At 38.2% G+C, this 14689-nt stretch overlaps 1 protein-coding gene across 1 annotated transcript in view; it reads right to left on the bottom strand.

Annotated features, from left to right (window-relative positions):
- Nucleotides 1–14689, bottom strand: part of Ptprz1 (protein tyrosine phosphatase receptor type Z1) — a 161325-nt gene that overhangs the window by 72410 nt on the left and 74226 nt on the right. Inside the window, exons 7-8 of the mRNA XM_052172827.1 lie at nucleotides 12290–12447; nucleotides 11997–12147 (exon numbers count right to left, since the gene is read on the bottom strand). Of these exons, the coding sequence (XP_052028787.1) occupies nucleotides 11997–12147; nucleotides 12290–12447 (309 nt within the window). The remainder of the gene's footprint in view (nucleotides 1–11996; nucleotides 12148–12289; nucleotides 12448–14689) is intronic.

Here is a 14689-nt window from a genome sequence, read left to right as displayed (position 1 = left end):
AAAAAATCAACTATAAAACATGGTCTATATTTGGATATTTTTGCCAATAGAGAAACCTTGAAATAATTGAAAGTTTCCAACCCTAGAAATCCATATCATAATTACAATCATCAGTTTGGTCTTTTTGAGAACTGGTGATAAAATCCATCTCTGGTATCATTAAAAGATTAAATAAATAACTACAGGGAATTGGGATATTTGTCTCATGTGGAAATAATATTGTGGAAAAAATTCAAAACTTCTTAAAGTAACTTTAAGATCACTCTGGGTGGGAACCGAGCAGAACTTCAGTGCTGTCAGAAACAGTCTTGATGCTCCGCAGCATGGACTTACATGTGATACGTTTAGAGTAACTTACACAGAAAAGGTGGTTCCCACAGACATTTGTAAAGCAGAGGGAGAGAAAAATCTCTCAGGAAAAAGAGGAATTAACAAACTCACTGACTCAGGTCACCCCCATTGAGTCCTGGGAGCTGCCAACCAAAGAGCATACACAGCCTGGTCTGAGGACCCGGCATATATGTAGCAGATGGCTGACCTCACAGGGAGAGGATGTGCCTAATCCTGTAGAGACTTGATGCCCCAGGGAAGGAGGATGGGGGGTGGGGGAAGGCAAAGGGGAGGGGAATGTGGTGAACCCTGAGGGGGCAACATATAAATAATTAAAATAATTAGAAATGAGAGAGAGAGAGAGAGAGAAACTAACTCACTGTCTGGGCACTGTTTTCAAGGGATATCTGAAACTACAAAGATGTGTCAGGTAAGTGTGTAGGTTTCTCGGACCAATCCCCATGGGTAACACACCTGAAATATGCCAGCAGTCTTTTCAGAATGTGATCCTAGTGGATTTTTTTCATCTCTTCTAGTTTGTAATTCGTCTCATAAACACATGAGGGCAACCATGACTAACAATTCCCTACATAAGCATGCTGACCTAACTGCAGTATTAACAATTTAGCAGATCAGCTCTGTGGTTGCAGCAGCACATTAATTATTCACAAGATATAAGCATACGCTTTGAATGGATACAGGGATACATTTATAAAAGTTAGAGTTATTTTTTCTGCAAACAAGCCATGTTATTTTTTGTTGGGGGTGGTCAGAGTGAGGTGTTCCTTTGAGGTGGGAGTGGATGAGTGGGGTGGGAGCACCTTCTTAGAACTGAAGGGTTGGGGGATGGGCTGGGAGGCTCATGGAGGGGGGACCAAGAAGGGGGATAACATTTGAAATGTAAATAAATAAAATAATTAATTAATAAAAATGACAAAAAAGAATAAGAGGAAATTCTTTCATTGTGAAAAAAATGCTAATTCAGACCAAAAATATATTTTCTAAGTTATGTTTAGACTGCATCGCATAATGCTGTCTGCGACTGTTCTGTGATTTTCCACCAGGTGGCAGAAAACCATCAGCCAATCTCAAAATAAAGGCAGCACATATTCTATCATTGGGAAACTGAGATCATCTTCCTTGTAGAGAAGTGCACCTGTAGAAGGTATGAGAGAATTCCTGGCAATATAATTTGTAGATCTTCTCCTCCTCAACTAAGTTCTTTCTGGAGAAAATAGGGACTTTAAAGTGACTTGCACTCTTTTAAGATGTATTCTTTAAAATTCAGTTAGTTTAATGCACCACATAAAACTCAAAGGTCTTGAGAAAGGTAGAAAAGTGTTAGTTGAGATACAGCCATCTTATCTAGCTTTTCTGACTTGTCCATGTCTGTCTGATCTTCCTAGTAACGAATAGGAGATGCTTCAGATGTCAACCATCTGGGTCAATATGAAGTGAGACTTTCCAAAGGAAGTTGTGTTTCTTTGATACCAGGTTTTATTTATTTCAATACTTTGGGCTTATGGATTTCTCTTTTATTTCCTCATTCTTCTTTCTTGACTATTTGCAGATTATTGCCTTCCTAACCACTCAACGTCATGTTTTCTCTCTCTTAAAATTGAGAAGTTCTGTTTGTGTTGGCTGATTACTCCTGGGCATGGGACCTGTCTTGGGGGTAGTTACAATGCACAGTGTCACCCAGTTGAAGAAAACTGACAGTATTTCTCCCAGTAGTTTTCTGTTGGCAGTAGATACTTGGCTAGAGGTGGGATTCAGGCTTATTTTCACTCCTTTGTACTGGGATTTTGTCTGGCTCCAGCTTGTACAGGTCTTGTGTGCACAGACTCCATCTTTGTGGGTTCTTAAGTGCACCGTCTCTGCTGTGGCTGGAAGATGCTGTTTCCTTATGTCATCGACTCTCAGAATCTTTCCTCATCCTTCTCTGTATAGATCTTGGAGTGGACAATGTGGCAGAGACACCCTATTGAAAGCTAGGCATCCCAAAAACTTTTGTGCTCCACATGTTGGCCATTTGTAAATTTCTGTGTGTGAAAATCTCCTGTGCAGGTTGAGTCACTTACTGGTCTATGCATATGAGGCTGTATCATTGAGTTGTGTTATTGCTATATTCATTTAGCAAAATAATATAAGTGGACTTTTCCCTAAGGCCCATGGCCTATCTAGCTACAGGTTCTTGGTCTTGTTGACAGCGTAGGGTATAGATGAGTTCCACCTTGTGGAGTGGGCCTTAAATCCAGTTTTTGAAAAGTGGTTGATTACACTGTTAACGTTTGTGCCACTATTATACCGGCAGGCATATCTTGCAGATATATCTTTATTGTAGCTCTCAGGATTCAGAGCTGGGTGAGAACGATGATTACTTTCCTCCTTTGGTGCCTTCAGGCAGTATGGATGTGAGCCAGAAGGCTAAACCTTCCAGTTGAGTACCAGCTAGATTTCTCCATCTTCTATGACATAAGCACAGGGTGTCTTCAGCAATAGGATCTTACTGTTAAATTCTGGAGTGCAATCAATAGCAATGGCAATTGCCCATGAAGTTTAGGAATCCTATCAGATCCTTGACTGAAAATCATGGAACAATTCAATATGATGGAATTTATTCTTAATTGTTGGGTCTTTTACTTGGTAGCATACAATGTCTAGTTGGAGTATTATCATCCCATTATAATATGGTTACTCAATTTAAACTCATTTAAAATATGTATATATTTTAGGAGGCTCCTATAGTAATAGGCTTCCATAAAGCTTTTTAAAAATAAAAAACTTCCCTTCCATAAAAATTTCCTGTTGACTTACTAACTTAGCTCACTGTGTTGTGAAACACATATACCTTGAGCTTTATTATAACAAGAACAATATTTTTTAAAATATCCCTTTTATTATTTGATAAGCAACAATTTAGTAATACAAACCTTCAGCTAACATATTATTTTTATTTTAGGTTGCATACTACAATATGCAATGCATGTGTCTCTGGGTGCAGCTTTTCACATCGCATGAAGGCAATGATGCAGTCCAGAAAAGAGCGTGGATTCTCTTTAGCTGGAATTATAGGTGGCTATGAGCAGACCTATATTGGTGCTGGGAACTGAGCCCAGGGCATCTGAAAGCCTATTAGGCACTCTTATTCTTGTAACTAACGAACAAAGAAATTTGGGTAATTATTTTATTAGAAATATATAAACTCTAATCAGCCAATTAGCTGGACTGAAAATCTAGAATTCCTTTTTAAATCAGTAGGCATTTAGATATGAAATATATGCTAATACAAATTCAAACAGTAACAGAATTATAATTTCCTTGTATAGGTCTCATAAATTTTATGGGGAGCAAATGTTGCCTTTCATTTCATTTCCACAAGTTATACTCAGTCTGGATGAAAGCTACACATTATTTAAGTAACAGTGACTGAAACGGAAGACCTGGTTTCTGAAGAACATACAGAGTTCTAGAAAGTGCTCAAGTGCCATTCATAGGTAACGGGACTCCCTGTTACATCAGCTTTATCAGGGACCCATATCTGTTCTGGATTAAAATCAGTTCTGACCCTCTACCTGAGTTGGTTCTGATTACTATTGGTATGTAGGTGCCACTGTTGTTCCTGCCCATTGGAGCTCATCCCTGTTGTAGATTTCTAAGTCTGACATCCAGAAAACTCCATGTGTCTTTAGTTAGTAACTTCTAGGCTTCATCCACAGAGAAATGCACAATTAACCAGAACCAAATAAACAACTGTTACTCGGACCACATGGGACCTATCAAAAGCCACATGTATCCACTTAAGGTTGTAGAGTGTCACATTTAGCTTTCATAAAAGTTAGTGGTTAATGAGTTATAATATTGTGTGGAAGAACATGTACTACATCGATAAAAAATGACAAAATTATCAAGCAAAGTTCTGAGTATCTTGAAGACAAAAGGAAAAGGTTGGGAAAGGAAAAGATGGCAGAAAAGACATGAAAGAGAAAGACAAGTGAACTTGGTCATGACAAATCTCTCTGTTAAGCAAGTTGATGTACCACAGCTAGGTTTGAGTTCTCTTTGGTCTTCCTTGTTCTGGGGTGTGTCCTGAAACACATGAAGTTTGCCAGGAGGGAGGGAATTCAAAGTTGCATGAACAATGGCTAAAAATGTGCAATAGTAAGAAAGTGCAGGTAGGTGTGCCTAGGGGCGTGTCAACTGTCATTGTTTGCTGACTCTGCATGTGCTCCTCTCCAGGGATTGAGAACAACATTATCAGCAGTTTAATTTGCAATGCATGATTGTCTAAGAAGTAAATGATCTTTTTTTTCTTTCCTGACTATATTTAGAGCTAGTGCTATCTAGGTGTGATGCTAACAAACACTATTTACAACTGCCGACTTCCCAGAAAGTAGGTTTGCTAATGTATAATTCATAATGACATTTCCCAGGATATGGTAGAAAATATCTTGCAGTTCATTGCCTTATGCTGTATGGTTTGGCTACATTATGCTCCAAAGATACTCCCAACATGCTCTCTGTCTTGAAAAGCACACTATACTCTACTGCTTTAAAATTTTTACATCAAATTTATCACTGTGCTAGCTAACACTTGGAGTCCATTCCATAATTCTATAACAAATGATTTTTAAGTGCTCATCCTGCAAATGTTACAGAGCTCTATTTCTTCACCTTGTTTTCTTGTTTCTTCATGCATGTTACACATGACAACAATATCAGTCACTGAGTGAGTGGCTCACTCATCTAAGGCATGATAGTACATTGCACATTTTAGCTCAGTTTAAGTCTCATGGAAGCCCTCTGATGGGACCAACTGTAATTCTTATTTTATAGGTGAAGACATGGTAGTTTACAACATCAATAACGTCCTGATTTTTATATAATCAAATACTGGTGCTGAGTTTGGAAGTAAACACTCTCTGGTCTCTGAAGCTCAAGCCCTCTGCTCTTCAATGGAAGAGTCTTGCTAGTGTGCTAAGAGCAAAAACACCTATGAAAGAGAGGCTGGGAATAAATGTGAACTTCTCTTACTCTATACAGGTTTGAATTATTGTCTATAGTACTTGTTATTTAGAAGGTAGCTTCTACTAAAGCCTTCCCAATCACATGGTTCTACTAAATCCTATGATTCTTAGGATGGCCACTTTATGATGCCCAACTGAAGTGCCTTTCTAAGAAATGGTAGCCTTACATCAAAGCAGAAGAGCAGAACATTGATGTTCTGATGAAGTGAATTCTTTTTTTTTTTTTACATTTTTTCTTTATTGATATATATTTTTTATTTACATTTCAAATGATTTCCCCTTTTCTGGGTCCCCATTTCCCCCAAGTCCCATAAGCCCTCTTCCCTCCCCCTGTTCCTCCATCTACCCCTTTCCACTTCCCTGTTCTGGAATTCCCCTATAGTGTTGCATTGAGTCTTTCCAGAACCAGGGGCCACTCCTCCATTCTTTTTGGACATCATTTAATATGTGGATTATGTCTTGGGTATTCAAAGTTTCTAGGCTAATATCCACTTATCAGTGAGTGCATACCATGATTGATCTTTTGAGACTGTGTTACCTCACTTACTATGATGTTCTCCAGCTCCATCCATTTGTCTAAGAATTTCATGAATTCATTGTTTCTAATGGCTGAATAGTACTCCATTGTGTAAATATATCACATTTTTTGGTATCCATTCCTCCGTTGAAGGACACCTGGGTTCTTTCAAACTTCTGGCTACTACAAATAGGGCTGCTATGAACATAGTTGAGCATGTGTCCTTATTGCATGCTGAAGAATCCTCTGGGTATATGCCCAGGAGTGATATAGCAGGGTCCTCAGGAAGTGTCATGCCCAGTTTTCTGAGGAACCGCCAGACTGATTTCCAAAGTGGTTGCACCATTTTGCAATCCCATCAGGAGTGGAGGAGTGTTCTTCTTTCTCCACATCCTTGCCGACACCTGCTGTCTCCTGAGTTTTTGACCTTAGCCATTCTGACTGGTGTGAGGTGAAATCTCAGGGTTGTTTTGATTTGCATTTCCCTAATGATTAATGATGTTGAACATTTCTTAAAGTGTTTCTCAGCTCTCCGAAGTTCTTCATGTGAAAATTCTTTGTTTAGCTCCGTACCCCACTTTTTAATGGGGTTATTTGGTTCTCTGGGTTCTACCCTCTTGAGTTCTTTGTATATATTAGATATTAGCCCTCTGTCAGATTTAGGGTTGGTGAAGATCTTTTCCCAATCAGTTGGTTGAAGTTTTGTCCTTTTGACAGTGTCCTTTGTCTTACAGAAACTTTGTAGTTTTATGAGGTCCCATTTGTCAATTCTTGATCTTAGAGCGTAAGCTATTGCTGTTCTATTCAGGAACTTTCCCCCTGTGCCCATGTCCTCAAGGGTCTTCCCCAGTTTCTTTTCTATTAGTTTCAGTGTGTCAGGTTTTATGTGGAGGTCCTTGATCCATTTGGAGTTGAGCTTGGTACAAGGAGATAAGAATGGATCGATTCGCATTCTTCTGCATGCTGACCGCCAATTGAACCAGCACCATTTGTTGAAAAGACTATCTTTTTTTCCACTGGATGCTTTCAGCTCCTTAGTTGAAGATCAAGTGACCATAGGTGTGTTGGTTCATTTCTGGGTCTTCAATCCTATTCCATTGATCCACTTGCTTGACATTGTACCAATACCATGCAGTTTTTATCACTATTGCTCTGTAGTAAAGTTTGAGGTCTGGGATGCTAAATCCCCCTGAAGTTCTTTTACTGTTGAGAATAGTTTTAGCTATCCTGGGTTTTTTGTTATTCCAGATGAATTTGAGAATTGCTCTTTCTAGCTCTATGAAGAACTGGGTTGGGATTTTTATGAGGATAGCATTGAATCTGTAGATTGCCTTTGGCAAGATGGCCATTTTAACTATATTAATCCTGCCAATCCACGAGCATGGAAGATTTTTCCATTTTCTGAGGTCATCTTCTATTTTCTTCTTCAGAGATCTGAAGTTCTTGTCATATAGGTCTTTCACTTGTTTGGTTAGAGTCACCCCAAGATACTTTATGCTGTTTGTGGCTATTGTGAAGGGTGTCATTTCCCTAATTTCTTTCTCAGTCTGCTTATCCTTTGAGTCTATAAAGGCTACTGATTTGCTTGCATTGATTTTGTAGCCAGTCACTTTGCTGTAGTTGCTTATCAGCTGTAGGACTTCTCTAGTATAGTTTTTGGTGTCACTTAAGTATACGATCATATCATCTGCAAATAGTGATACTTTGACTTCTTCCTTTCCAATTTGTATCCCTTTGACCTCTTTATGTTGTCTAATTGCTCTAGCTAGGACTTCAAGAACTATATTGACAAGATATGGAGAGAGGGGCAGCGTTGTCTAGTCCCTGATTTTAGTGGGATTGCTTCAAGTTTCTCTCCATTCAGTTTGATGTTGGTTACCTGTTTGCTGTATATTGCTTTTACTATGTTTAGATATGGGCCTTGAATTCCTGTCCTTTCTAAGACTTTTAGCATGAAAAGGTGCTGAATTTTGTCAAATGCTTTTTCAGCATCTAATGAAATGATCATGTCGTTTTTTTCTTTGAGTTTGTTTATGTAGTGGATAGCATTTATGGATTTCCTTGTATTGAACCATCCCTGCATCCCTAGGATGAAGCCTACTTGATCATGGTAGATGATCGTTTGATGAAGTGAATTCTTAAAGGCTGCTATAAGTATAAACATTAATATGTCCTGGGCTTTCATCTCAGAGTGCACATGGAAACAAGGAGTCACATGCTTTGTGCCATAACTTGGTATGTGTGCTGAAAATACATGTATCCTTGGTGTATTTATTAAGAGCAAGGTTCTAACAATTTTTACCACGCTTTTTACTTCTGCTGTAACCAAAATGACAATGTTAGATATTTATAAAGGTAGAAAGTAAAAATATGCCCTGAATGTCCAAGATTGAGGACAAGATTTTATAAATTTTCACTAAATAGTAGAGTACTATATGACAGTTTAAATACTTTCTAGAGATTAATTTAATATCACTATGTAACATACTTACCATTGTGAGATGTAATACGCGGTTTTAATTGGAATGAAAAGTCTAAAAGCACATTCAGTTTTCCGTGGTCAATTTTGAATGATAACATTAAAAAGAATTTGTAGTGTCTTTTGTGAGCTTACTCACATTTTCTACCTTAACAATAGTACCCACAAAATGCCTTATTTTCATATTAAATTTGATGAAAATCCAAACCTGGATTCTACCCTCAATTGTTGTCAAATTCAGCTTCGACAGGAAAGGAGATGGCCCACTCATTACCTAGAAAACTATCATAAGGATACGCTCAGCAAATGAAACAATTATAAATGCCTACTGAAATGCAGTGCTGTGGTAGAAAACGAATTGTCCCAGACCATAAATAAATGCTCTCATCATAACCACTCCCCAGCCTCCCTTCTCAGCTGCAGATAGCATGCAGCTCCCCCTTTTTTTTATAAGTTCAGCAAATGCAAAATATTATACAATGGGAATCTGTAGGATTACTATATAATTATCATTACAAGCTAAGATGCACTATTGTCAAATATAATAATTGTTGTAACTGAAAAATGACAGTTCAAGTGAGGGAGGGAATAGATTCACTGTATCTTTTTCTTAGACACTGAAGAAATGACTTCTTAATTTTATTGTGACACAGATACTGTTTTTAAAAGTAATGTCTTCTTTTTTGAAACTGTCTTTTATTGGGAATCTGGACTGTTTTTTATGCATTCTTTTGAAGACTTTGAGCATTTAAAAATTTCAAGGAATATTAAATAAAGAAAAACTTGACTTTGCCTTGTCTAGAAATCTGAAGCTTCTCCACGCTGCTGTGCCTGTTACCAATAACACATGTTCTTTGTAACCCCAAAGGCGAAGGAACAGGTGAACTTCAACCTATTCTTTTAATTCTCTTTTTTGTTCCTCACTTATCAAGTGAGAAGAAGGCTGTACCTACAGGAAGTGACTGTCCTTTATTCCATGACAGTGAGGCGTGGAAGGTGAAAATCTACCAAGAAAGCAGTGAGGCATGTACATTAGCTCTGAAGCGAGGCAATGAGAAATAGCCTGACTGCAAGTAAAGGACCAGGGTGGTTCAGCAGAAAGGTCCATTTGCAAGGATGGAGAAAAGGCACGCTGAGTAAGACAGGAAGTAGATCTCTCCAATTGAAGTGAATAGATGTATTTCCAATAGCACCCTTTCCTACTTCCTTCTGCTATTGTAATTGCATTCAAACAAAAGGACATAAATGTGATAGATATTACTCTGACAGCCATGACAACACTGTCGCAGAGCTGTGGGGTGGTGTGACAACATCCGCGAACAGCTGATGGGAGTAAGGGTGATGCCCGTATGTCCCATGCGAGACCTGCCTGCCTTCCTCGGTAACCTCTTCACTGACTTATTGTAACTCAGAATTAGCAAGGAGCATGGAGACCGCAGTGTTTGTGTCTGACCTTGATTTTTAAGATTGATTTTATTACAAAATTATAATCCTTTCAAAGTATTAGGCTAAGTGGAAAGAGCTACTATGGCAGGCTTTAAAGTCAGAGACATCTGAGGTTTTGACCTCATCATCTCCTTTCTATCTGGGACGAATCACTCAGTGTCAGCTTCCCAAACTATAAACCATGAAAATGTTGACCAGCATCATGAAGTAGGTGATGTGAGGCGTAAGATAAGACACTTAAGTGTAAATACACTTTGATTCAAGGGAAGGGAGTTTCACACTGTAGTTGGTAGCTACTTTTGCTCATTGTGAATACTACTAAGTTAAGACTTTAACCTAATTATGAAAGCTATATTGCCCTATGGCAATTCAGAGATACACGTTGATTCCTCACTGAACAGCACAGAGCATACTTATCAAGCATCATAATGCTTTTAGTATGACAGAAGTTGATTCCTTCAGACATACAGTGAATATTCAGTGATTTGGTTTAGTTCATAAATGCACGTAAAGACAAAATATGTAGTTGCATCATGGGCTTAGCGGGCAATGGGAAGTCATGCACACAGACAATTGCTATAATCTGGTTGTTACTAGGAAATATGGTCATATTGAACAGAATCCAGTTGAGCATTATTTACATTGATCTTCTGGTTATGATGTCACAAGAGCGTAGTCCTGTGTGGGGGACAAGTTCACACATAGTGGGGCAAAGAGATGGTCTCTGGGTGGAGGGGTGTCTTGCCTGACTTTCAGAGAACAAGAAGTGTGCAAAGATGTAAACACAGCAGGGAGTGGCATGAGGCACAGAGAAAACAACTTCAATGCGACCTGAGAGAATGGGTTTCCCTGCTTCAGGGAACCGCAAAGAGTTTAGTAGGAAAGAAAAAACCCTTGCTGAAGAAGGCATGAGTATCAGTGAGCATGAAAGGCACTATGTTAAGTGATGGACTTTGAGCTTATTCTTAAAGAACTGAGGTTCCATCCAGAGTTTTGATAAAATGGGATTTAAAGCACAATGAAAAAGAAATCATATTTTAATTTATTTTGTCTACTGTATTTTAGAAAGGGAGGTGTTTAGATTCATTTTCATTTTTCTAAACAATTACCTATTATTCATTATAAAGACTATTAAAGTATTTGTTATGGCTATAGAAATCATTTTTTTCCAGGAATCAAATTTTACTTTGAATGTTACTGTCACACTAGATATAATTACTTGACAATGTTATCATGCTTTTTGTTGGATAACAAACAATTCTAATTATTATATCAAAACAATAAGAGCATGAACATTAAAAATTAATTTAAAAATTAAAACATTAAAAGAAGTTGATTATTAAATTAATATCATTCATAACAAAAATTTAAGTACAGGGTGGAAATCAAAGAAGAGAATCTGGTTTGGAAAATCTTAATATCGCACAAGGAAGGCAACTTCAACTATTCGTGTGTTACTACAGTCATATAAACAGGAAGTTTGAAGTTAGAGATACCTCTGGTTGTGTCATCTGGCTTTTTAAGGGCTTCTGACTCTGTGTCAGCCAGAAAAGGCACAGAACACATGCCAGGAACTAAAACACCCACCATTTTCTCTCTTGTTTGGTTATCACAAACACAAACTTATTTTTCCTCCAATGAAGGAAACCAAGGACATTTTTGTTTATTAATAGTAATTTAGCATAGTAGGTGCTTAGTTATTTTTCTTGGAACTGTCAACGCAGGTGTGTGTACCATAATCTCATGTTGAAATTCAGTTCATGTTTCTGTCTCCAGCTCAAAGCCATGATCATCCCTAGCAGACGTGACACCCCAGTGTCTGAACATCTCAGCCTCTTCTTCCTTTTCCTTCAGTAGCTTTTAGTCTGGCATATGCTTTAAAGTCAATTTGGATTGGCTAGGTTGCTATGGTACCTACTGTCGTGGGGTTTGGGAAACTTGCTTCCATTTACCAGCTCTTATTTTTTTTCTCACCTGTAAAAAATTCATAGAGGAAGAATGAGGTTTTTCAAATTCTCATTTGTAGATGTGGGAACCATGACTCTGGGCAGCTAAATTGCTTGCCCAAAGCTAGAAAAGTTAATGTAAACCTTTCAAAAGCTCTGTAAGTCTTGTGTGTTTTCCACCACACCAAAATAACCATCTCTGCTGAGTCTGTACGGGGCCACAGAAAAGAAAAAAAATTTTCAATACATACCTGCTTCATGAATCTCTTCCTTCCCAGTGTATGAGGAAAACACCTGCCTGGAAAACTTGTACTGTTGTTCTCGGAAATTGTTTTGTAAGTAATCCATCAACATGACATATCCAGACTGTTGCATTGTGAGAACTTCACAAAATACAGCCAGCTGGAAAGAAGACCAAATCATTTAACACGCCCGCTTCAAAAGCTTCAGTAAGTGCTCGAAAATGATACACAGCAACAAAGCTAGGAAACAACGCTTCTACAATAGCTTCAAACGACTTCATTATGTGAACCTCTGAGATTACCTGGCTTTCAGAGATGCTAACTGTATCCTTAAAAACAATCCATTCCACGGTGTCTGTGCAGGGCGGGGATGTCAGTGAGCCGTTGTAAATGTAGTACTTGTCAGTGGAGTTTGGCAGGAGGTTCTGCAAGATGAACGTGTCTAAGGCAGCCTGCTTTCCTATGAAATAATGATACATAGCTCAGCCAGAATCCCAACACTGCAACTTAGTTACTAAATCTGCTACCCCACAAGGACACATTCTTACTTATATATTTAGTTAGAATTGAAGCTTAAGACTGTTATACATATACATGTGTGTATATAGAGGGAGCATACTACAAATTGTCTTAAATATATTTTTCATAGGTTGTTAGATATCTTGCCTTCCAACATGATGCTGGAAAAGACTATTTCATTCATATATATATATGATTACCTCAATAGATATCAGCTACATCGTTTGAAAAAAAATTCATTCTAGTTCACAGGATGCAAAAACAAAGGACTATACTGTTAAAGATAATTTTTGAAAGCAAAGAGAGAGCATTGGTAGGGTACCTTACTGAAAGCTTCCCCTAGAAATAAAGAATAAGGCAAGGGTATCTCATAGCATCACTTTGGTCTGATCTTAAACATGAAGGAAAAGGGACAAAGTGTGCTGCGTGAGTGGGCCCGTGACTTCATCCCAGCCTCTGTGGGGCTGAGGGGGAGGATCCTGAATTGGAGGCCTATGTGCCTTACGGAAGGAAATGAAGGAAATGTTCTTTCAAATGGGGCGGGGGGGGGGCTGTCGAGGAGAAAAACTCTTGGTATTTATAGGAATTGTTATTATCACAATTTGCAGACTGCACACAGCCATGCATCTGAGGTTCAGGAAACATCGCAGAGGGGAAGGCAGAGAGATTTTAGGAGACAGAATACCAGGACATCAGTTGGGAAACAATCTCTTCCAGAAATGACTGTAGGAATAAGACTGTAATGATGGTATCCCTCAACAGAAGAATGGATGCAAAAAATGTGGTACATCTACACAATGGAGTACTATTCAGCCATTAGAAACAATGAATTCATGAAATTCTTAGGCAAATGGATGGAGCTGGAGAACATCATACTAAGTGAGGTAACACAGTCTCAAAAGATCAATCATGGTATGCACTCACTAATAAGTGGATATTAACCTAGAAAACTGGAATACCCAAAACATAATCCACACATCAAATGAGGTACAAGAAGAATGGAGGAGTGGCCCCTTGTTCTGGAAAGACTCAGTGAAGCAGTATTCAGCAAAACCAGAACAGGGAACTGGGAAGGGTTGGGTGGGAAAACAGGGGGAGGGAAGGGGGCTTATGTGACTTTTGGGGAGTAGGAGACCAGAAAAGGGGAAATCATTTGAAATGTAAATAAAAAATAATAAATATAAAAAAAGTCAGCAAAAAAAAGACTGTAATGATAACAATATCAACTAACATGCTAACATGAAAGGAGGAAAATTTCATGGGTCTCACCCCTAGACAAAGAACCACAGGCAACCAATGAGTACTGGGAGAGAGAAAATATCCGCACCCAGGGTTTCGCTCTCTCATTAGTTGTCCAATGAAGAGTGCTCAGCCATGAAAACCATATATACACAAACAAAAAAAAGCATACTGAGCAGGCTGTACTTCTCTACAGTTTTGCATACACATACATACATACATGCACACACATGTAAATGTGAGCAACAGTAATAATTAAAGAGGCTATCAACGTGAGAGTGAAGGGGGTCATGGAATGGCCTAGGGAAGATAAAGAAGAAGGGAAAATGATGTAATTCTCTTTTAATTAAAAACTATTTTTTTTTTTAAAAAGTGGGCTTTCTAAATAAACAGTGTTCAGAATGGCCACCACTTCCACAGCAATTGCAAAAAGAACTATGTACTTGCTTTGAAAAATATTTCTAAAGGACGCAGGAGACTGAGGAAACTCTTGGAAAAATAAGTGATTATTGTTGGGGAAAATGGGAAGAAGAAAGCCAAGTATGTTCGTGCCAGCACACTTTGGATTCTGGATGCTTTGTAATTTCAAAATCAACACCAATGGATGCTCCTCCGCTCTTTGATGCACTGTCCTCAGATATCAGCACATTCCCATTCTTTTAACACTTTGGTATGTGTGAAGCACAACAAAATACTATTAATGACAGTTAGGGAAAATTCCTTTGTAATAGAGAACAATCTCACACATTGTGAAAAAGAATAAATAATAAAAATATTACTATTGTGGGAAGAAGTATGTGTTGCATTATGAATAAACACTTGTCTTTTAAGAAATGTCCTAAAGAACAAAATAAGAGGAAGAATTAAGGGCACAAACAAAATTACACTGATAAGAATTTGTAATGCAAGAAAATTAGTAAGCTTATCTGTAGATGAAGAACATT

The sequence above is a fragment of the Apodemus sylvaticus genome, chromosome 2 (genome assembly GCF_947179515.1).
Source record: "Apodemus sylvaticus chromosome 2, mApoSyl1.1, whole genome shotgun sequence".
In the NCBI taxonomy this organism is placed as follows: Eukaryota; Metazoa; Chordata; class Mammalia; order Rodentia; family Muridae; genus Apodemus; species Apodemus sylvaticus.
This window is presented reverse-complemented; position numbering and strand designations above follow the sequence as displayed.